This window comes from Lutra lutra, chromosome 2 (assembly GCF_902655055.1).
Source record: "Lutra lutra chromosome 2, mLutLut1.2, whole genome shotgun sequence".
Classification (NCBI taxonomy): domain Eukaryota; kingdom Metazoa; phylum Chordata; class Mammalia; order Carnivora; family Mustelidae; genus Lutra; species Lutra lutra.
The window spans coordinates 205,413,615-205,438,977 of NC_062279.1; the positions used below are offsets into that span (position 1 = coordinate 205,413,615).

Here is a 25,363-nt window from a genome sequence, read left to right on the forward strand (position 1 = left end):
AGTTGCAACCCTATTAAACTACCCATGCTGAATATTTCCTGGTCGCCTCTTCTCCACTGTACTCTGTGCCTCAGGAGTCTGATGTAATCAATTGCAACCCCTCCTCCCACTCTACCTGCCGGATGGATTTGGTCATGGTCATTTGCCTTCACTCCTACTACATAATCCTCTTCTTATAACTACTTTTTCCAAGTTCTGATAAAAGTTCCTACCATTTTCTAAACCTTTAGGTGTAGATGTGGTAAAGGTCCCTAATTCCCTTAGTAGCAGAGGACTGCACTACCGCTTACTTTGTGTACCTTAACCCCGTACACATTTCTGTTAATAGCTTCTATATTAAACTCTCAATTACCCGACGGCCTATCATCCCTGGATGCATACTAATACACTCCCTTAATCTGGCAGAGAAATTCACTCAGAAGTTGCGAGCTAGCTAGCTCTTCAACTAGCAGTTAAAGCAAAACTGAAAGGAATGAGGAAATGATGTTATAAATACCTGAATCTGGCAATGAGTTCAGATCTGCACATAGCACCAGCGGGATGGAATTAGGATCTGCGGTTGGGCTGCCAGGCCTACTAGAGGCTTTCTCCAGAATGTTTTTAACCTCTGAGACAAACATCATGGTCTGGATGAGTTTCACATCAGAATACTCTGGGTCCCAATGCATGTGGGCATTTGCCACTATAAGCAGCTGTTTGTCTGCAGCATGAATAGGCTTCATACCTAAATGTAAACATTTGAAAAAAGAGGGTAAGATTATGCTTTATGTCTCAAAAAAGCAATTATCTTAAGGTTTTCTCCCCAAAACCCAGAGCCCCTTATTTTTTTTCCATTAATTTGTATCTTCCATTTTATCTCATAATGTAGTTCTTAGAAGCTAAAATGCTAAGATTCTGGTAATCCCAACATGGGAATTACTCCTCTAGCTCAGGGTAGACAAACCGCAGCCACAGGCTAAATCTGGCCCACCATCTGTTTCTGTACAGCCTGTATGAGCTAACCCTGCTTTTACATTTTCAAAGGAGTCTACAAAAATATCTTCGAAAGACTGTGAAAGAGACTGTATGTGGCCCACAGAGACTAAAATGTTAACTTTCTGGCCCTTTAACAGAAAAAGTTTGCCAACTTCTGCTCTATATGCCCAAGTTAAGAATTATATCATGATACAATCAACATTTGATTATAGTTCTTTGACTTGCCGAGTTCTTGGTGTAAACAAGCACTTTAAATATCTCTGTCATTTAAAGATCACAATCACTTAGTGAGGCAGGTTTTCAGTTATCTGAATGACCTAAACCTTAAATTCTTCCCACTGCCCAGTACTCACTCACCTTGCATTTCCTGAGCACATCAGTGATGGATCAATAAAAGGTAATAACACCATATTAACTTATACAAATTAAGTAAGTAAGAAAGTTTCCTACCAAAACAAATTCATACTAAACACCCAAAGGGAGTAATTTTTAAAAGGAGACACAAGAATAGTGTGCTCTCAAAAATACGGACACTCGGGTTTTGGGCCTGGCTTTTTTACTGTTTATTTTGGTGTTGGGATGCTTAACCTTCTTGGTACTTAGGTTCATTTGGAAAGTGAGATATTCAACTAAAAAAGGTTCTTTCTTCGCCCTAAAATTGCTTTATAAATTTTGTCAAAATAAGTATTAACACAGTATTAATTGTCAAAACGGGAAACAAAGTAGACAATACATTAAAATTTGTAAAAATAAAACTTGGTTAACAGGTACAGAGAAAGACATCCATAAAATACTGAAGACACAAAGTTCAATGTGCATGGTATGAGGCCATTTAAACTATACATACATACATATACATACAGTCTCTATTAGTAATGAAATTACTAATAAGAAATGAAAGTAAGAAATTAGCAAGAGCTACTCCTACAGAGTATGAATAAGGAACTTACATTTTATATGCTTTTGCACTACTGCAGTATTAGTAAACGTGCACAATTCCTTTTCTATTAAAATTTCTATAGAACTACACTATGATCCAGCAATTGTGCTATAAGATATTCAGCCAAAGGATTCAAAAGTAGTTCTTCTAAGGGATTCGCGCACCCCAATGTTTATAGCAGCATTATTTACAATAGCCAAATCATGGGGAAAGCCCAAATGTCCACGTATTGATGAATGGATAAAGATGTGGTGTGTATACACAAACACACACACACACACACACACACACACACACAGAGGAATATCCCTCAGCCATCAGAAAGAATGAAATCTTGCCATTTGCAATGATGTGGAATTGGAGAGTATACTACTACATGAACTAAGTCAGAGAAACACAAATACTGCATGATTTCATTCATATGTGGAATTTAGGGGAAAAAAAAGATAATGAACATGGGGGAAAAAGAGAGGCAAACCAGAAAACAGACTCTGAACTATAGAGAACACACTGAGGTTGCGGGGTGGGAGGGAGGTGAAGGAGATGGCTAAATGGTGATGGGTATTGAGGAGGGCACTTGTGATGAGCACCAGGTGTTGTAAGTACGTGATGAATCATTAAACTCTACACCTGAAACTAATATTACACTGTATTTTAACTAACTGGAATTTAAATAAAATCTTAAAACTACAAAAAAAAATCTGTAGAAATATCTCTTAAATTTTTCTATTGAAAATATAAAACTCTGCAGAAAAAGATCTAATTTTTAAGTCTACTGTTGTGATAAAATTAAGTTTCCTTTCACCTTACTAAGATATAATTATCTTCAATGTTGAGTATAAACAAATAACTGAAGTGTCTGCTATATGTGACAGAAGTAGACATTTAAAAAAAATTCTAGTGAGGTATAATTGACATTACATTGCTTTCAGATGTACAACATAATGATTCAATATTTACATGCATTGCAAAATGAGTTACCATCTGTCACCATATAAAGTTAACTCTTAGGATTTACTTTCTTTTTTTTTTTTTTAAAGATTTTATTTATTTATTTGACAGAGATCACAAGCAGGCAGAGGGACAGGCAGAGAGAGAGGAGAAAGCAGGCTCCCCGCTGAGCAGAGAGCCCGATGCGGGGCTCCATCCCAGGACCCTGAGATCATAACCTGAGCCGAAGGCAGAGGCTTTAACCCACTGAGCCACCCAGGCGCCCCAGGGTTTACTTTCTCATCAACTTTCAAGTGCACTGCCCTCATGCCAAACATTATATCCCCATGACTTATTTATAAATGGAAGTTTGTACCTCTTGATCCCTTTCAGTCTTTTGCCCCGTTCCCTAATCCCTCTCCCCTCTGGCCACCGCCACTCTATATTCTCTGTATCTGTGACTCTGGTTTTGATGTCATGGTTCATTTGTTTTGTTTTTTAGATTCTAGATATAAGTGAAGATATACAATATTTCGCTTTCTCTGACTTATTCCATCTAGCATAACTCCCTCAAGGTCCATCCACATCGATGCAACTGGAAGACTTTTTTTTTTTTACAGATGAACAGTATTCACTGGGTATATATCCAACCTTTTCTTTATCCATTCATCTGTTGATGGGACACATAGGCTGCTTTCATGCCATGGCTATTGTAAATAATGATGCAATAACATGGGGGTGTATATCTCTTTTCAAGTTAGTATTTTCATTTTTAATTTTTTGTGGAACCTCCATACTGTTTTCACAGCGGTTGCACCAGTTTGCATTCCCACCAACAGTGTGCAAGAGTTCTCTTTTCTCCACAGCCTCACCAAGACTTGTTATTTCCTGTCCTTTTGATAATAGCCATATTAACAGGTATGAGGTGATAACTCATTGTGGTTCTGATTTCCTTCTCCCTGATGATTAGTGATGTTGAGCATCTTTTCATGTGCCTGTTGGTCATCTCTGTCTTCCCTGGAAAAACGTCTATTCAGACACTCTGCCCATATTTTAATCTGATTGTTCATTTTTCTTGCTATTGAGCTTTATGAGTTATTTACATATTTTGGATATTAACCCCTTACTGGATATATGACTTACAAATATAGGAAGTCATTTTTAAAGCAATTTGACAAGACAAAAATCTTATAGCGAAAATTCTTTACGCTCCACTCTTTTCCTAGAAATTCTGTAGTGTCACTTCTGGCTGTACATTAAATGTTCACTATATTAAATATTAAGAACTATTAAAAACAACAGAGCCATCAGCACCTTCTCTATTAAATTCCTCTTGTAGGAATAAGAGCCGTATTTCAAAATGTCTAAGTATCTGCTGTATAATTTCTAATTACTTTTCTGAATACTAAAAGGAGAATAAAACTCCGAAAGAAATTCAATTTTCATGAATTGAAGTTACCAAAAAAAGAGGTAACTAACTTTTGAAAAGAGTAAGACTGGAAAGGACATAAAAGTAGGTAAAAATGGAAAGACCAAAAAAGAAGAAAAATTTAAAATATCTTATCAAAGATTATCTGATGATGGATAAAATAAAGAGAAAAGGGAGGTTTGACAGATAGGCATGGTCTGAATATTTCAAATCAATACTCAAGGCAAACATCATTTCTTCTACAGTAAGAGCAGAAAAAAAGTTTAAAAATAAAGCCCTAATGTGGTCTTAACATCTTCTTCTTGCTCTTGCCTAAAATATACTAATTAAGTAAACAATGAAATGCGCAAAGGCAGGCAGGATAAAGGGGAAAAAAAGGTCTCGATATGCAAAGTACATAATGAGTTTCTGACTTTGAAAGAAGCTATAAATAATCTAAAATGCAAAAGCTAAGTACCAGGTAGATAAAAGATCCCGCTCTTACCCTGACAATGACTGAGATATAACAAAGAAATTAGAGAAAACTTGCCAAGTACTTAACCTTAAAGACAAAAGATTTCACACTCAAGAAGCTAAAAATATGGCTAAAAAGAGAACCAACTCATCATAATTTCCAAATTCAGCATTTCCTACTTCAAATAACCTTTTGGAAATAATGGCATATTAAAGACTTTCCTTTTTACACATTATCTGGTAAGTAATATCCCTAGATATATATATGATGGTTTACATAATTAGTGTTATTTTCTGGCCCATCTCCCCTAACTTTCCTCAAAGACCAAAAAATCACTGTGCGACAAATAAGGCAGAATCTACGCACTTGTCTGAAATGGAAAGCACAAGATGGTGGTTATTTTTAGTAAGAATATTTTAAATGGTACTCACCTGTTCCAAATAGTTCTTTGTGGACCTCTAATACCACAGCGACACCAATATTATCTTTTGTCATCACTCTGTTCAGCATAGCTTCGGATCCATCTGAATTAGCCATGGCCACCTGGTTAAATTCCACTGTATGCTTTTGCACCAAGGTAAATCTAAAAGGCACAATGCATTAATTAGTATTAGGTATTAGGTACTTGGACTATCGTGCTAAAAGACATTAGATGAGGGAGCATAAGATACACACTATTCACTGTCTCCCTAGTCATTTTCCATGTGCAAGGGGACATGCGATGAATTTCCACCAGTGAAACATAAGACGTGTGATTAAAAACTTTCTTAGAAGTGCCATCTAGCAAAGGCATATGTCCTTTTATGGCTTTTTCCCTGTGGTAAGCAGCAGGAGGGCAAAAGCCAACCCATTATGGACTGGGAAGCAGTTCTGGACTACCATATCTGGACTTGTGCGAAAAAAGTGCCCTTCTTCCATTTCTTTAAATTGCTGTTAGAACTTTCTGGTATGTAAAGGTGAACACAACCTTAACTCAGTTAGCAGATTAATGACAAAGAACAGAGTAAAATCTGCCTACCCTGTTTGCAGTTTTATTCTGACCCCATCAAGAGATTTGTCACACCCTTATCTCAACTAAGAAGGCAATTTTTCTACCTGGCCTTTACTAAAAAGCTGGCATTACATGTATGTAAGGCTTCAGGGGAACAGCTTCTATAAGGTGAAAAATGGCTCTCCCAAGTGACCACAGTTTCTGCATGGATAGTATTTTCTTTCTTTACTTCCAAATTAATAATCGTAGATTTATAGGACTTAACAGATTGAATGTAGTACTGACATAGTCATACTGATGACATACATATGAAAACGTCACATTGCTTTGGGTCAAACCATTTAACAACTCTTTCAGCCTAGTTTTATTAGATCTGTAAAATATTTGTAAATGGCCAAAACTAACTAAACATACTACTTTTCACTAAATAGTATGTAGAGAGAAGACACCTTTACTCTTTCAACAGGCCTCCATCTCATCCTCACCCAGCTTTGAAACAGAAGCATGCACTCATATCTTTATAAATATAAACTAAAATCTTACTATGCTGCAGGCCACTGTGCTAGATGAAATCGTATTCCTCTCCCTGCCCCACTTCTCATGCAGAGAAGAATAAAGTCAGGTCAAATGCTTATTTCTAACCCAGAGTGATAAAAAGGAGCACAGTTTTCACCTCTACTTTAACGAGGTGACATTTAAACTGAAACATGAAGGATGAGGAGTTACCAAGGTGAAGAATGGAATTAAGAGCATTCCAGGTTAAGGAAGAAGCAAAGATCCTCAGGCAGCAAAGACCTTTGCACGTTTGTGGGATGGAAGAGAATGGAAGGGTATGAAATTATGTTAGAGACGAAAGGCAACAATGGAGGGTTCTAAGCAAGGACATGATATTACTTTAAATTTTAAGATCACTCCAGCTACTTTGTGGAGAATGATTATAGGAGCTGAAGTGAGATCGAACAAAGTTTTTGAGGTTGTATAAATGACAGATGTTGGTGGCTTGGACTAAGGCAAGAGAAATAGAGAAGAAGGAAGATTCAAAATATGTTCTACAGGTAGATATGACCATTCTCCATATCAGACTTTTCTAAACATCTAGGCATCTTTTTCAAATAGTTTCTGGTAAAATTCCCATACATAAAACAAAATAGTATCGTTCAAATAAATCAGTTACTGAAAACAATGAATCTGTTTTGATGAATATAAAAATATTAAATCAGAGGGTACTGATTATTATAATCTTATATCCGCCTCTGTATCCAGTTTATTTCTGTATTTTTGTTTTAGTTATAGAGTATTTAAAAAAACTCCTGATTCACAGATGGGCCCCTGGTGGCTCAGTCGTTAAGAGTCTGCGGCTCAGGTCATGATCCCAGGGTCCTGGGATGGAGCCCCACATGGAGCTCCCTACTCCACGGGAAGCCTACTTCTCCCTCTCCCACTCTCCCTGCTTCTGTTCCCTCTCTCTCTGTGTCTCCCTCTGTCAAATAAATTAAAAATCTTAAAAAAAAAAATCCTGATTCACAGAGACACACAGATATTATTAGTAAATAACTGACTGACCTTGAACTCAGAAAACCTAAGCAAGCAGGAACAAACTTGATTCAGAGGTCTGCACAAAAACAAGTCAACTAGGCAGCACCTTTGAAACATGTTATTAATTTCCAAGTGTTAAAATTTGATACTTGAAACATTTGAATGAATATGTTATTTTAAAATTACAGTTTAATTAGTTGTATTTAGTTTTTGAAATATATTCTAAATATTTACAGAACTCTTAAGGCTTATTTACAAAAACCTTGTAGGAAAGTGTAAAAATCCTGCTTAATGGTAATGTTTTTAGTATTAGAATATTTTACTTCTACCAAAGTCAGGCCATTGTGAGGGAAGGGGGCATCTAATAATTAGAAATGTCTTAACTAAAATTTGTTTCCCTGTACCTTTCTTCCACTGAACTAGACCAAGATATTTTCTTTAAAAGAACACAGAATAAAAACTAGTATAACTTTACACTACTTTAAATATTACTCCATTACACCTTTCCTAAGAAATGGCCAATTCTTTATATGATATAGGACATTTATGTTCATTTGAACAACTCAAGTTTACCCAAGGTACAGTATCTAGAATTGGGCATAAATGAACTAGTGCCTTCTTCATTTTAAACTGTATTTCTGTTAATAAAGACTGAAACTGCATTTGGGGAAATATTAATTATAATCCAAAGAAGAACCAAGATACAACCAAAATTTCCTGGACTTTTTCACTCTTAAACCAGTCCTGCATTCCATAGATGCTTAAAAACAAGTAAGTGGGAAAAAATGACCATACAATAAATGTATTATACAGACTTGGGAACAAGGAAAAATATAAAAAAAATTTAAAGTTACCTGCAACCAAATATCCCCACTAAGTCAATATATTTCCCACTGACTTTTCCCCATGCATTTGCATACAAATATTTTTATACAATTATAATACTCCATAATTTTATATTTTGGTTTATTAATAAATACTTTATCAGGGATAAGGGCTTATAAAATTAAATATAATTTAAATTTAATATTTATGATTGTATTATAGTCCACTATACAGATACACCATAATTTATTTAACATTCTGTGGTAGACATTTAAATTACTTCTTGATTTGAGCTATTACTTTTTTCATTTTATTATTTTTTTTTCAGTGTTCTGGAATTCAATGCTTGGAACCACACCCACTGCTCCACATAATACATGCCCTCCCCAATACCCACCACCAGGCAAACCTAACCCCCAACTCCCCTCCCCTTCAAACCCCTCAGTTTGTTTCTCAGAGTCCACAGTCTCTCATGGTTTGTCTCCCCCTCCGATTTCCCCCAACCTACTTCTCCTTTCCATCTCCCAATGTCTTCCATGTCATTCCTTGTGCTCCACAAGTAAGTGAAACCATATGATAATTGACTCTCTCTGCTTGACTTATTTCACTCAACATAATCTCTTCCAGTCCCATCCATGTTGATATAAAAGTTGGGTATTCATCCTTTCTGATAGAGGCATAATATTCCATTGTATATATGGACCACATCTTCTTTATGTTGTTGATTTTAGCCATTCTGACAGGTGTGAGGTGATATCTCATTGTAGTTTTAACTTGTACTTCCCTGATAAGTGACAATGAGTATCTCTTCATAAGCCCATTGGCCATCTGTATGTCTTCTTTGAGAAATGTCTGTCGTCTCCTACCCATCTTTTAATTGGATTGTTTTTTTAGGTGTGGAGTTGTGTAAGTTCTTTATATACTTGGATACTAACCCTTTATTTGATATGTCATTTGCAAATACTTTTCCTCATTCTGTAGTTTGCCTTTTAGTTCTGTTATTTCCTTAGCTGTGCAAAAACTTTTTACTTTGATATAGTCCCAAAAGTTTATTTTTGTTTTTGTTTCCCTTGACTCAGGAGACCTATCTAGAAAAAAGTTGCTACTGCTGATGTCAGAGAAATTACTGATTAAGGACACTTTGAAATTTTATTCTTTTTTCCCCCAGAAGATTAAATATCCCTACCATTTTTGGTTTTCACAAATGTTAGGTGTACATATTGGTCTTCTCTGAAATAATCAAAATGCTCAATAGGACAGAACCAATAATAAATATAATACACGCTGTCCATTACTGAGGATCTACTTTGTATCCAGACTTGTGACAGGTACTTGATACATATTGGTCCTAAAATCTGCAAAAACTCTGCAAAGGGGTGAATATGGAAACACACTGTCCAGATTCCTCAACAATCTTTCAGGAATTGCTCTAGCTGCAGAGAGCTACATCACCCAAGGTCAAGTACTTCTAGGAGTGGTGTAGGTCCACTTATAGATCAAAAGCAAAACATAAAAGTTTAGGGATTTTGGTCCCTCCTGGGCTAACTCTGACAGGCCATTCCAGCTCCAAAACTACAGGTAGGGTCAGCTGAGGCTGTGAGGCCTGCTGCACACCTCTGCTCTCTGCCCAATTTCTTCCCTGTTCCCTTCCATAAGGGAACACCTTTTTTTTTTATTAAAATATTTATTTATTTGACAGAGAGAGAGAGATCACAAGTATGCAGAGAGGCAGGTAGAGAGAGAGGGGGAAGCAGGCTCCCCGCCGAGCAGAGAGCCCGTTGCGGGACTCAATCCCAGGACCCTGAGATCCTGATCCAAGCAGAAGGCAGAGGCTTAACCCACTGAGCCACCCAGGCGCCCCAAGGGAACACCTTTTTGAAAAATGAGGTCGTTTGTTCATCTTCAGTACCCTAGGAACTTCTCCTACACTGCAACATTCACAATAGATCGCCCATGCCAGTTCCGCAGGCATACTTTCACAAGATTTTTTAGTACCATTGGATATCATTATCTTGATTTGGAAACCTAACTAGTTCAGGCAGTTTAGTGACTCTCTTGCCTTACCAATTTCCTCTTCACCTAGTCTTAGTCTTCCCACTTTGAAGACAATCTCTATAGAGATCATAAAAGTAAAATAGAAGGGGTACAGCTATACCTTGTCCTATACCTTGATCCTCCATTAATGATTACACAATCCACAATGGGTATATCCCTTTTTTTAAGTGCATGGTATTTAAAATACCATTCTTAGCATTTTCACCAAGCCTCTGATTTTTCTTAGTTTCTTGGCAAAGATCACAGGTTCAGTCAACTTCTTGTTAAAATACATGTTTGGTTACTGACTTTTCTTCATTTAAAATGAATCCTGAACAATTATTTAGTTTATTAAGTCTTCCACCTATGCCTTCAAGAGTTGAAGGGACAGTGCCCTCTTCTCAAGCACAAATACCTATCTTTCTAATTGGTATAATTAATGATTGTATCACCTCACTTTTGACTTTACAACTTCCCAATCTTCTTGAAGTATCAGGTTTTTAATATCTGTGGTCTCAAAAAGTTCAGAAAAATAAATGAGGTTTCCTAAACAAAATATATACTTATAACTAATACTCCCTTCCTTGGCCTTTAGGTCATACTCTTGAATTTTATCATTTCAGCTTCACCAATAGTTTGCTTTTTGGTTTTTTCATATTTACTTATTTAATAGAGAGAGAGAGAGCAAGCACACAGACATCGGGGGAGGGGAACACGGGAAGAGGGAGACGGTGTCCTAAGTAGACTTCAAGCTGAATGTGGAGCCAGACACAAGGCTTCATCTCACAACCCTGGTATCGTGACCTGAGCTGAAAGCAAGAGTTGGATGCTTAACCAAATGAGCCACCCAGGTGCCACCTCACCAGTAGTTGAAGAACCAAAGATATAGCTGAGCACTAAGGAACCAAAGTTCCTTCTTTACACTTAGAATTAAGCAAGAGCAAGATATGCTTCTTGCAGGGTAAGAACTTTCATTTACTCTGCCTTAAGAAAATTTCCAGCACTAGGGGAGGTAGCTGTAGTCTCCTACACCTTGTCTTGTTTTTGTATTTATTTTATACTATATTTATAAAACATTTATAGTAAATAATTATCCATATTCTATTCATACTATCTTACCAATACTATTTCTTAATTTCCCCTCTTACAAATAACGAAACACACTCCACTGTTCCCATTTTCTGCCTCAAATTTATCTACAGGTGACATTTTGACATACAGAGATGTCTTCCTCATTCCTTCTATTAGATGTTAGTTCTGGATAAAACATACTGGTTTATAATTACTTTCCATTCACTAATCCAAACTATCAATCTTATTACATTTTAATATGTAAAATCTTATGATTTGTCGCTATTTAATTTTATTATTTCTATTCCATATCGAGTACACAGATGCTATAAGCATTAATCCTCATGCTATTTTAGTCAAAGAATTCTTCTTTATACCTTTGTGAAAGTCTTATTTTATAGAAAGTCAAATGGGCATAGTGAGATCATATGAAGATTGCTAGAATCAAAAAACAAAGATCCCACCCTTCTTACAGGATTTGAGGCAGATTATTAGGCTGAATGTTTCAAATACAGGAAGAACATGTCCAAAAGAGCCTTCAAACAGAACAATGAGATAACTCAATTTCTTATTAGCTTATGATCCGGAAGTAATTTTATGGGCTGTGATGTGATTAAATCAATGGTAGAGAAAGGACAATGAATGCCAACTATGAGCAAGCAAAACAATATACCCCTCCCTGACTTCATTTACAAGCCAAAACGAACTTGAAAGGTACATAGTCAAGAAATGAGTATAACCTCACAAAAGCAAACTATGACCCTTTCTGGATCATATTCCAGCACTCTTAAGCCTAAACCAAACAGAAGTGTTTATTGTATATTTAGGGTGAAGATACTATAAAATGTGTTCTTGGGTCCCTTTAGATAATCATGGGAATGCCAGAAAAGAACTTGCTAAAAAAAAGTAAGCTTAGACACTGGGATGAATTGGGAAGAAAAGTAGATATGCACTATCCTACCAATCTTTGTACAACTCTTTGAACAAGTGAAACCATTTTTACATTCTTGATTTTAACCCCAGAAGAAACCTCTCAAATTAGGTGAAAGTTATTACTATCTATATTGTGCCCCTTGTGGCACAAAAGGGTAATTTTATGTTCCAGATTAAATTTATGGGACAGTGAACAACAGAAACACAATCACAATCTGTTTTGTTTTTTTTTTTAAATCACACAAATTCTAAATGCAACCACCATCGATGACACAGGATATCAGTATCTGAGAAACCAGCGAGAAGGAATTAGCACATTAGGTCATTCTGGAATGATACTGTAACTTCTGGATACCCTCTTCTCAAGCACAGAATTACTATAATAACATAGGAAGGAAAAGCAAAGACTAGGCCTCACCTGGTTAATCTAAGACTGGAAGCAGGTTAGAAAGCAGAGACAACAAAGCAAGGAATGAGCACCATTACAACTAGTTCTAAGTCCTGTTGGAAGACACTGCTTCTCCACAGTGTAATGGTCACCTGTTCCAACACTATCTCATCTTTCCCTTTCTCACTGATGTGAAACAAAGCATGATCAGATCAGAACTATTAACTTCAGGAACAGCAAGTGAGTCTAGTATCTAGATCTTGCTTCATCTCCATTTTTCTCCATTTTCAATTTCTTCAAATTGTGCATCTGGATCCAAGCCCACTTCTGCTAACCACTAAGTCTATAGGACAAAATACGGCAAAAGGAAATTTAAATTTCTGAGTCTAAAATACTTATCTAGGGGCGCCTGGGTGGCTCAATGGGTTAAAGCCTCTGCCTTCGGCTCAGGTCATGATTTCAGGGTCCTGGGATCCAGCCCCACATCAGGCTCTCTGCTCAGCAGGAGGCCTGCTTCTCTTCCTCTCTCTCTGCCTGCCTCTCTGCCTACTTGTGATCTCTGTCTGTCAAATAAATAAATAAAATCTTAAAAATAAAAACAACTTGAAAATACTTATTTATAGTTAAGTCTTTCCATATACACACAACAACAACAAAACACAAATGTATTTTATAAAATACTTTGCACTGAAGATAATAATAGCTACTGAGATAAAGGACAAAGCAAAAGCTGACTTCTAGCATTTTATGAACTGAAACTTCTTTTTTCTGGTATCTCCATGCATCTAACTACCCAAAAAATGTTTGTAATGATGACCAAAAGGTCCTGCCAAATCCTGAAGTAACTTCTGAAGCCCTGAAGATTAAACTACAATGAATATGATGCAAGGACTATTTTACTGTATTCTAGCTCTTTGAAAATTGGTCATCTGTGTCCCACTCTTTACTAAGTAATACCCTATTCTTTCACCACAATGGATAAGAAATTTTTATTACAGTATTTTGCTAAAAACAGCGATTATTATACTTTCTATTTATGGTTACTTACTCTGTATCACTGTTTTCCATGACAGGAAAAACTATCATCAATCTAGGGTAGGAATTTTGAGACACTCTGGTTTTAGAAGAATGAGACTGAGAATGAGACTCGAAGTACTCTTCCTACAGCTGTCTTTTGACTTTGTCAGTTTTGTTAACTACATAAAGAAATTATCTTAGATGGTAACATACAAATAAATACAAATGAGGAAATAAGCCCAGAATGGGAAGTGACTCATTCAAGATTATATAGCTACAGAAGTAGGAGAACCACCTGGCTTCACAATTCTTTTCTTTGCACTGTGTTGTCAATCTGAAGAACAGAATAGAATAAAGGCAAGGTAGTATACTTTGTGTTAAATTTCAAATAGTTTGGCATTGGACAGTTAGCTCATACAACATCAACAAGTATTTGATACTGCTCACAAAAGAATATAATAAGGTATTATACTCAAAGTATTCATCTGTTACTGGATCCATGTTACTAATCAAGCAAAAAGAGTTGACATATGAAAGAAAACCAAATGATGCACTGAAGTATTTCCTGTGTACACCTCTTAACTAATTCACTGCATTTTTAATAATTCAAGCTTCGATTTTCAAATACTTTGTTTAAAGTTTCCTAGATAATAGTTATAACTGTTAGTTCAAAATCTTAACTACCTCTAGTAAATTATCAAGGCATTTTAGATTTTCTTCTCAATCTGTGATGGGAATGATAAAAACTACATTATCTCCCTTTGGGAAGACACAGTGGCAAATGGAAAAAGAACCTGATGTTTTATCTCAGGATTACCAGTACTCTTTTTCCAATTATGGTGTTTCAAGAAAATGTGCTTATGAATATAAGTAACAAACATCAAATTCAAAGCAATTTTTCCAAATGAGGTAAACTTTTAAGAAGTACAAGTAATACTGGAAGCTCAATAAGAAACCTAAGAATTCAGTTTAGTACCATGGTTAAAAGGACTGACTATGAAGCCACACTACTTTCTGTACATTGGTCTCCTCATGTATAAAAATGAGAATACCGCTGTAACCCTAGCTCTGAGGGTTGCTTTAAAAATTCAGTGAGAGAATCCATAAAAGGTCTAACAGTATATAAAAGTAATATCTATTGTTATTCTGAAATTCATAAAAAAAATCATCAACCAACTACAAGAATTCAGTATATTCTAACCTCAAATACTGTACGCCTATCCACTAATTATTAGCCAAAATGACAATATCTCTATTAAAAATTCACAGAATAAATAAAAATTCATGGAAAAGACAGGAAAATAGGTACAAATAAATGAGAAAAAGTAGGCCAAGTATCTCTCAAATTCACTGATTTGTTTGCTTAACATAATATGCTAGTAATATGCCTGTATCAATAAAAACATGTAATTTCTTTTGTTATAACTGGTATTAAAAAGGGGGCAATATTGGAAAATAATACATGCTTATCCTATACATAGATGATTCCCTGTCTATGTCAAACCCAAATTATTAACCATGGGATTCCACCTCTATCAGATTTTATGCATTTCAGTCTTCTAATGAAGATTCCTTTGTGTTTTCCACTATAAAATTGGCAGCCTTTCTGAGGCAAAAAATATGCTTCTCTCTTTTCCTCAAGATGATAACTAAATATGTCTGTTATCAACAAGCTACTCAGCCAGCACTCAAAAGGAGACAGATTTCTGAGAGTGTTGTGGCTCTACATCCTCAAGTAGGAAATGCAGTTTCCTAAACCCAATGCAACAAGATAACAAAGTTTTCCACAAGATCATTTATGTATTTTAATAAGCAGATTCATAACATTTTCAACTTTTACTTACTTTAATCAAGTACATCAACAGCACTGAAAAAACACAAATCATGTTTTCTCTGTGTTTGATAATGGCTGCTTTCCACTGTCCTGTCTCAGTCAATCCTCTAACTCTCCAGCTCCACAAGCTGTGTCTCTCTTCCACCCTCCCTCATCCATGCAAATCTCTATCTCATATATATATTATTTTATTTTTATTTTCTTATGTCATTACCTTTTCCTACTAGACCAGAGCTCTGAGTGGGATTAGGAACTATGTCTTGTCTATCTTTATGTCTACATTGACTAGCATAGCACCGGTCACAAAGCAAATAAATGCTCAGTAAACATTTAGTGAATAAATGATTAAATAAATGAAATGTTAATTGAAAGGATGAAAAAGGTTAACAAAATTAATGATTCTGAAAAAGCCAACTACCAAAACAAAACTCACAGAAAGAAACTCAGATCACTCATTCAAAATCCTAAAAAAGCACTACACTTTTTTTTTAAACACCAAAACTGCTATTTTACTTCATGAAAATATATTTGGAAATATGATAACACAACATATTCAAGTATATACCTCTCAAAAATTTTAGTGTAATTCGGCAATGAAGCATAAAGTATAATAAACATTATTCCAATACATTCTAAGAAATATAACATTACCAACAGTTTAAATTTTTACGTCTCTTGCTTTCTAGCTAGCTTACTGTTAATTTGTGTGTTAAAGAAGTTAAGTATACACTATTATGCTTTGTTTCCTTAACTCACTTTTCTGTTTTGAAGAATATTGCACAACCGTCCACATGCTTTCTCTCCTGCTCAGACATGATTTTGGCACGTGACTTTGGAGAAAAAAATCCATCATATCCACGCTCCTTCAATGCTGGCAGAAAGAGAGTGAAGTATTGCTCTGTTTCCACTTCCTGAGGTGAAAGAAAAGTTGTCATCGACATGACAGAGCAGAACTTTAATTAAGATATAAAGATTTTTAGCAGTTTAAGTAAGCTGTGACTAAGTTAAAATAATTCACAGAACAAATATTATCTCTCCTACCTTACCACTAGCAGCAGTCATTTGATAACAGCAGCTTTTAAACCAGAAAGAACCTGAACTGTTGCCTGATTTTCTCTTGCTTACTAGCTAGTTGGTCCCAAATCTCCTTAGTTCCAATTTAGAGTTCATTCTACTATACAATAATTCCTTAAAACTGATAAAATTGGACATATTATAGATTAAGCAGTAAGGAATAGTAAGTTTAATTTAGAGGGGTAATTTTCAAAACGATTTCTCTTTCTCAACTGCAATGGAAAGGAATGATACCCAAGAGTGAGAAGTCTAAGATCAATCAACAAAAAGTTCAACTTTAAAGAATTTAAGGTACCTGAACACCAATCACCCAATAGTCTCTGTTAATCCAGTATTTTTAAGTTAGATTATTTTATTCTTTGACCCATAAAATGTTTTTAATCTTTCCAAATGAAATAATTAAATGTGAAGATAATGATTTATGTATGATGATCTCATAACATGATTTTATAATAGTAAAAACTAATAAATAGCCTAAATGGTCGCCAGTAGGGAAAATGCTGTATCAATAAATATATATTCATATAATGAATTGGCTTGGAAGAATTTTAGTAATATGGAAAGTACATTAAGTGCAATAGTATGATCTCAACTTTACTTTGAAAATAGATCTGTAAATAAATTTTAAAAAGCATACAACAAGTACTTCAGAAGTTTTAGGGTTTTCCTCCATTATTTTTTCAAAATATTCAATTTCTCTAGAATGAACATTTTATACTATGGTATTACCTTTACAATAAAAAATACCTTTTAAATTATGTTTTTATCTTTCAAACTATACTTAGAAGAATGTAAGGCTATCATTACTACAAATACTAAATAAAAAAGAAGAAAACTAACTTTGCCTCCTTCTCCCCCGCGATTCTGTCAGTTCTCCATGTTCAGAAGAAAATTTAGTTTTTGAAGATTTTTATTATTTCCCAGGAAGTCATATGAACCACAGACAACATATATTTTCAAGCTACTCTAGTACAAAAAATTATTTAAAAAGTAATACCTTTCTTCTCAGGCTGTGCTAAAAAGCAGCTATGAAATTCTAACACTTAAAATTTTAAAATACCTTCATAAACATGTAATATGCTTTGAAAGTTGCTAAGAAAAAAGTTATTAAATACTACCTAGAAATCTTGGCTATTTATTAGTTGAGTGTTGAAGTGCTAAAACACGTATTTCAACAGAAAGGTGTTTCTTCAGTTAAACTCATTATAATAAAGTGCTATAAAACATTTTCTTGTCCATTTCAGAGACAGTTTTTAAAATAATGCAAAACCGCATGATTTATAGCACAATATTTGTAAGTGTTTACAATGTTTATCATTAAGGAACAGCGAACAAATAATATTTTTTAAAGACTCCATTATAAGTTAAATTCACATTCTTAAATGACACAGCCGTCTGCCGTTTTCTCTTTCAACAGTACCAGTGGTCTGTTCATAAGATGGACTGTTAAATGGATGAGAAACGAAAAATGGGTGAGATTATTTTCACTTAATAGCAAATGAGTACAGGTGGCTGTACTTAAGAACAGTTGGACCGTGGAAATGCCTTATCTGCTTACTAAATTTGCCCTTTTTAGGAGGAGAGAAAACAAGTCCTTTTGAGTTGTTTTGAGCACAGACTCTCTCCCAGAAGTAAGATCTACTAAGTTCATCCTTCAGTTTCAGACAATTGAATTTCCTTTTTTTAAATTTTTTTTAAGACTTTATTTTTAAAGTAATCTCTACACCCAATGTGGATCTCAAACTCACAGCCCCGAAATCAAGAGCTGCTACTCCCCCAACTGAGCCAGGTAGGTGCCCTCAGACCAGTAATGTCTGCAGTGTTACCTGAAGACTGATGATATCTGCATCACAGTTAACAATTTCTTCCATGATCCCCTTCTTCCTGTACTCCCAGTTCAATGCCCAGGACGGGCAGTAGCCGTAGAGCTGCCGCGTGGCGTACTTGTCACACAACACGTTGTAACACATAACCGTGAATGATGCTAAGAAACGGGAGGGGAAACAAAAGACAAAAGGGAGAGAATTAGGCAAGAATTCAAAGAGAAGTTATCAGATGTATACCTGCACAAGCACAGATGGCACACAAACCCGTCCCAAATGTCATCACTGTGAAATGCCTTCGGCAAAATTCTGTTCAACCTTATCTACTAAGACTTCACTGAAGTCCGTCACATCAAAGTTCTTTCACTAGAATTAGACTTATAGCTCACATTTTAGATTTTTAGGAAATTTAATAAAAATTCAAATTCTAAGTCAGGATGCTAATATTTTGCACATAATTTTTTGAGCAAAGCTTTATTTAACTGGAACAAAAGTGAATTTAGTTTTGTTCATTAAAAGACTCTAACTTCATTTTTACTAACAAAATACCCATTATTTAATACTTTGGGGAGCCTCTTACTGCTCTTACCACTCTGAGCCAGAACGCTGACTAACAAAGTTTAGTTGTAAGAGAATTCTTTCTGCCAAATCATATATTCATTTTTTTTTTAAGATTTTATTTATTTATTTGACAGATAGAGATCACAAGTAGGCAGAGAGGCAGGCAGAGAGAGAGAGGAGGAGGCAGGTTCCCTGCTGAGCAGAGAGCCCGATGTGGGGCTCGATCCCAGGACACTGGGACCATGACCTGAGCTGAAGGCAGAGGCTTTAACCCCCTGAGCCACCCAGGCGCCCCCATATATTCATTTTTGAAACTGAATTCTCATTTTAAAATGCCCCTGAACTATAGAAGGACAGTGAACAAACTAACAGGAGAACACAGTTTATAGCCTTGCTACCAAAAAATGTGCTCTGAAGACCCAAACCATCCGTTATCACCTAGGAACTCAAAAATACAGACTCTTTGGTACCACAAAGACCTACTAAGTCAGACCCTGCAAGCTAACAAAATCTCCAGGTTATTTATATGGACATTAATTTTAAAAGCCCTGATTTTTATCAGTAATTCTCTATCCAGGATGCCCATTAGAATCACTCTGTACAGTGTTTTTTAAAAGTGTTTTTTAAAAGACTAAGTCAGTTAGTATATTTAGGGTCTAGATATACATATTTTTTAAAAAGCATCCCAAATGATTATAGTGCACAGCAATGGCTGTGAATCACATACTTGAATAAAAGGTGAGGAATCCAAATAATGAAGTAATAATACTGGATTGAAGTTGGTTAGATTCAGATAATGGGGAAAGTATTAAGAGAAACTCAGTTCAATAGTCCCCTGGGGATCAAACTGGAGGCCATTTCGTACACTGTTAGCTTTTTCACTATATGGTACTGATTCTTACAAAATAAATCCTAAGTATTATACACATCTCCCTACTCACCAGAAGTAAAAGCCCCTTTATTTAGCACTCAGATTCTACTGAGGAAAGTGCAATACATCCCAAGGAAAATCCATACTTGTTTCTCAGTAAAAAAAAACCCAAGAACACATTACTTGGAGAATTCAACAACTGATGAGATCATGTTTCTGTTGTTCTTTTTCTTAATGAAAATGTATGTATACAGTATTAGGAAAGCTTTTCTTCAAGATTATGTTCACTAGTACTCAAGAAAGGATTACTTTGAAGAATCAGAAAACAGAGTTTTTAAAATCAGAAAGGGAACAATTAATTATGCATTAGGGAAAGCTAAACAAAATAAATCCACCAAGTTAAGACTCTGCAGAAAACCTCAGGTATTCCTTTTACTCAGACCATCAATGTGCATCCTGTTAATACAAGTGTTCTTGCAATGGACCAACGACACAGTGCCTCCTAGAACAGGCTCATCCTGTGACTCTAAGAGTGTGGTAGTGTTAAAATTACTGCCCCTGGAAGACACAGAAATGTACTGCTTATGCTGATATCTATCAGTGTTATTAAAACACAAAAGAACCATGAAGATGTTATATTTCCTACATTTCCCAATATCAAAGCAAATAATTTTTTCTGAATCCTCTTACTTTAAAAAAGCACACAAACAGAAGGGCTTTAGAAGTACATAATAAGTTCTATGATTTACCCTTTAAAAATTATTAATGTGTCGGTATTCAGTGACTGATCCAACCTGGGTATTAAAACCGTAAAATTTTCATTGTCAATTTTAAAATGAAATTAGATATAATGAAAACTTTCTCTTGAGATTAAAAAGAAAGCATCTGGATCAATACTAATTCTTAACTTAAAGCAGAACTCCCAATACTAAAATGTCTAATAAGCAGTAAGAAGCACTATAAGTGATGTCAAATCATTATTAGTCTCCACAAAGAGATAAAAGGTTTATATTTCTTACATTACTGCAGTTCTAGAAATGCTAAACTATATCCTTAAATTGCTTACTCGCTCATGCTCTACCATTTCTACACCACTGGCCTGGTACCATATTTTTTTCCAATATAGCAAATACAGACTCAGTCTAAATTAATCTTTCAAAAGTGTTACCACTCTAACCACTGAAGAAATATAAAGTACCCAAGTGGTTTAAAATTTTCAGAAAAGAATTATTTTTCATTTTTTCTATTTAACTATTTAACTCACCCAATACCCTGAATGAAGAGGCCACTTGGAAGGCTTTATTTATTTTCTTATTTGTAAGGCTTCATTTACAGGAATAATTGTAAAACCAAGAGCTACATCTTTGTGAAAGATAAAGGAGATTCCTACACTTGGCCTTAATGTGGGTTTTATAATTTCAAATCTACCTATCAGTACTTTCTGAAACTCATCTACCTTGTGGACATAAAATGAAGGCTTGTTATACTTGTATCACAAAGCCCAAATGGCATTTCCAGTATTTCTGAAAAAAACAAAAAAAAACAAAAAAAGTCAAGAAAAATATGAAAAACTATTTACCTGATGGCAGAATTTGGTCTCGTTCTTTTAATGTAATCCATGGCCTCGGAGGAAGCTGCTCTGGATGAACTGAGGGGTGGAGGGGGAGAAAAATCTTTCTTAAACATAAGTTATTTTCATGTGCTTCTACAATCAGTATCATTTACTTTATAATGTCAAAGCAATTTCTGTTTTCTCTTCAGCTATAGTGGCCCACAACTGACTTAAAAATCTAATATTGAAATACAAAGAAGATTTAGCAGCCAAAGGAAGTTTGAGCAGACCTAAGCAAAAAGCACATAATAAATATATGAAAAGAACATTAGGAAACTCATTATTCGCAGTTCCACTTACACAGTATTTATGAGAAGTACCTTTTTAAAACCTTAAGATCAGGGCACCTGGGTAGCTCAGTCAATTAAGCATCTGACTCTTTTTTTTTTTAAGATTTTATTTATTTACTTGAGAGAGAGAGAGAGAGGGCATGAGAGGGGAGAGGGTCAGAGGGAGAAGCAGACTCCCTGCTGAGCAGGGAGCCCAATGCAGGACTCGACCCCAGGACCAGGATCATGACCTGAGCGAAAGGCAGTCGCTTAACCAACTGAGCCACCCAGGCGCCCAAGCATCTGACTCTTGATTTCAGCTCCAGGTCTTGGGATGAGCCCAGCCTTGGCTCTACTCTCAGCAAGGAGTCTGCTTGGGATTCTCTCCCTCTCACTCTGCCCCCCCCCTTCTCATACACACTGACTAAAGTAAAAATCTTTAAAAAAAAAAAAAAAAGAAAGAAAGAAAGAAAGAAAGAAAGAAAGAAAACCCACAATCTTAAGTAAGCTCTTTTGTCTTAATTACAAATGTAAATAGTATAACTTCCCTGCTGAGAAATCAAAGCTATGTGAGGTTCCAAAATACTAATGAACTGAAATACTCAAATACTGTTAAAATAGAAAAAAAGAGAGGAGGAATAAGATGGTAGAGTAGGAGACTAAATTTCATCTGGTCCCAGGAATTCAGATATATTTATCAAACCATTCTGAACACCTACAAACTCAACAGGAGATCAAAGAAAAGAATAGCAGCAATTCTAAGAACGGAAGACCAACCACCTTCTGGAAGGTAGGACGTGCATATAAGGATGATATATGGGAAGATAGATTGTGTGGGAAGGAGCCTCATCAGCTGGCTCATGGCAAGTGATAGAGCAGCAGAGCAACTTAGAAGAACTTAGATTAACTTAGTTAATCCTAACTTAGAAGTCTGCTCCACTGAGGGACATCACTCCAGTGGCTAAGTGGGGGTGGAATCCTCACTGGGACAGTGTGGTCTCAGGACCATCAGAGTCACAGAAAGACAGGGGAGGCCTGAGTGTGGCATAGCTCCCAGGTCTTGGAGTGGGGAAGCCTGCTCAAAGATGGAGCTGAGGAGTGGGCTGTCACCTCAGGGCTGCCATAAGTCATGATCCATGCCCCAGTCAGGCCACTACTCTTCAAGCAGGGACCCCACAAGCAGCAAATGCAGGGAAACTCCCCTTGTACTCCTGGAAGGAGCAGCATGGGCAGGCACTGCAGGAATCACCTGGGTCTAGCGACGGCAAATGGAGTTGTGTGCCAGAGACAGAAAGGCTCTATCATAGGCCAGGTTGGCAGGGAGTGCTGCCAGAGACCAGGGAGACAGGAGTGATTGACTGCTTTTGTCTGAGGGCTCACTGAGGAGTGGGGCCTTGAATTCTCAACTCCTCCTGGGCCAGAGGTTGGGAGGCTGGCATCTTCATTCCCGTCCTCCAAAGCTGTACAAAAGTTTTCAGTCAACAAAAGCTACCATGAGCACACCCAAGCAGATTATTCAGCCTGGACTCTGGCAAGAGGAGATTCGCCTTGGACAAAGACATTTGAGACTCACTGCATCAGGTCCCCTTCTCCAGAAGATCAGCAAGAATATCCAGCCAAGACCAAGTTTGCCAATCAATGAGAACTGCAGAACTCTAGCGCTAGCAGAATACAGCACATAGAATTCATGGCTTTTCTCCCATGATTCTTCAGCCTTACAAAGTTTTTTTTTTCTCTTATTTTTTAATATTTCCTCTTTCTTATTTTAACCATCTTATTAATCCCTTTTTTAAAATATTTTTTTAATTTTCATCCTCACAGTCATATTCTATCCTTTCATTGTATTTAAGCTATGTTTTGTGTTTATCTGTTTTTCTTTTTTTAAAATATTGGGATACATTTTCTTCTAACAGACCAAAATATAACCCAATCTAGTATAAGGCTTTATTCTAGTCTCCCACCTGATCACATTTTTTTTTTCTTCTATCAACCAACTTTTCAATTCCTTTTTAAAATCTTTTTTATTTTCATCTTTACATTCATATTTCATCCCTTCATCGTATTTACCCTTATTTTTATATATATGTAAATTTTTCCTTCTTTAAAATTTTCATAGACACTTTCTTCTAAGAGACCAAAACACACCAAAGATCTAGTATGTCGCTCTGTTCTATTCACTAGCCATCAGGCTATAAGAAAAAAAACGTATCCCAAAATTTTAAAGAAAGAAAAACTTATACAAAAAAATAGGTTAAATTTCAATGAAGGGATAGAATATGACTATAAAGATGAAAATTTTAAAAATATTTTTAAAAAAGGAATTGATCGGATAAGATGTTCATTAAAATAGGAAAGAAGAAAAATTCAAAAAAATATTCTTTTTTTTTTTTCCTCTTTCTTTTCTCACCAATTTCGGGTCTCTTCTGACCTGGCTAGTGTATATTGTTCTGGGACATTGTTACCCTTTTAGAATATTATGTTCTTTCATTCATATACTCTTCTCTAGACAAAATGACAAAAACTGAAAAACCTCACCTCAAAAAAAAAAAAAAAAAAAAAAAAAAGAACAAAAGGCAGTACAAACTGCCAGGGATATAATCAATGTGGACAATAGTAAAATGTCACAACTAGAGTTCAGAATGATGATTATAAAGATACTAGCTAGGCCTGAAAAAGACATACAAGACGCTAGAGAATCCCTCTCTGCAGAAATAAAAAATCTAAAATCTAACTAAGTCAAAATTAAAAAGGCTATTAATGAGGTACAATGAAAAATCAAGGCTCTAACATTTAGAATAAATGAGGCTGAAGAGAGAATTGGTGATAAAGAAGACCAAATGCAGGAGAAAAAAGAAGCTGAGAAAGAGACAAACTACTGGACCACAGGGGGAGAATTCAATAGATTAGTGATACCATAAGACAAAAACAGTATTAGAATAATTGGGACCCCAGATGAAGAAGAAAGAAAGAGAGGTGCAGAAGGTATATTGGAGCAAATTATAGCAGAGAACTTCCCTAATTTGGGGAAGGAAACAGGCATCAAAATCCAGGAGGCACAGAGAACACACCTCAAAATCAATAAAAATGGGACCACACCCGTCACCTAATAGTAAAACTTACAAGTCTCAGTGACAAAGAGAAAATCATGAAAGCATCTCAGGACAAGAGGTCTGTAACATACAACAGTGGAAATATTAGAATGGCAGCAGACCTATTCAGAGACCTGGCAGGCCAGAAAGGACTGGCAAGCACTAAACAAGAATACTATATCCAGCTAGGCTGTCATTGAAAATAGAAGGAGAGACAAAATGCTTCCAGGACAAACAAAGCTAAAAGAATTTGCAAACACCAAACTAGCCCTACAGGAAATACTGAAAAGGGTCCTCTGAGCTAAGAGAGAGCGTAAAATTACATAGACCAGAAATGAACAGACAATATGCAGTAACAGTCACCTTACAGGCAATACAATGACACCAAATTCATATCTTTCAGTAGTTACATTGAATGTAAATGAGCTAAATGCCCTAATCAAAAGACACGAGGCATCAGAATGGATGAAAAAAAGCAAGACCCATTAATAGGTGGTCTGCAAGAAACTCATTTTAGACCCAAAGACACCCCCAAATTTAAAGTGAGGAGGTGGAAAACAATTTACCATGCTAATGCACATCAAAAGAAGGCTGGGGTAGAAATCCTTATATCAGACAAATTAGATTTTAAACTAAACGCTATAATAAGAGATGCAAAAAGACACTATATCATACTTAAAGGATCTGTCCAACAGGAAGATCTAACA

At 35.8% G+C, this 25,363-nt stretch overlaps 1 protein-coding gene across 5 annotated transcripts in view; it reads right to left on the reverse strand.

Annotated features, from left to right (window-relative positions):
* CNOT6L (CCR4-NOT transcription complex subunit 6 like) overlaps nucleotides 1–25,363 on the reverse strand; it is a 125,690-nt gene that overhangs the window by 14,189 nt on the left and 86,138 nt on the right. For all 5 annotated transcript variants that reach the window (XM_047719620.1, XM_047719618.1, XM_047719619.1 and 2 more), the window contains exons 6-10: nucleotides 21,266–21,334; nucleotides 18,258–18,415; nucleotides 16,114–16,268; nucleotides 5,160–5,311; nucleotides 497–724 (exon numbers count right to left, since the gene is read on the reverse strand). In XM_047719620.1, coding sequence (XP_047575576.1) covers nucleotides 497–724; nucleotides 5,160–5,311; nucleotides 16,114–16,268; nucleotides 18,258–18,415; nucleotides 21,266–21,334 — 762 coding nt within the window. The remainder of the gene's footprint in view (nucleotides 1–496; nucleotides 725–5,159; nucleotides 5,312–16,113; nucleotides 16,269–18,257; nucleotides 18,416–21,265; nucleotides 21,335–25,363) is intronic.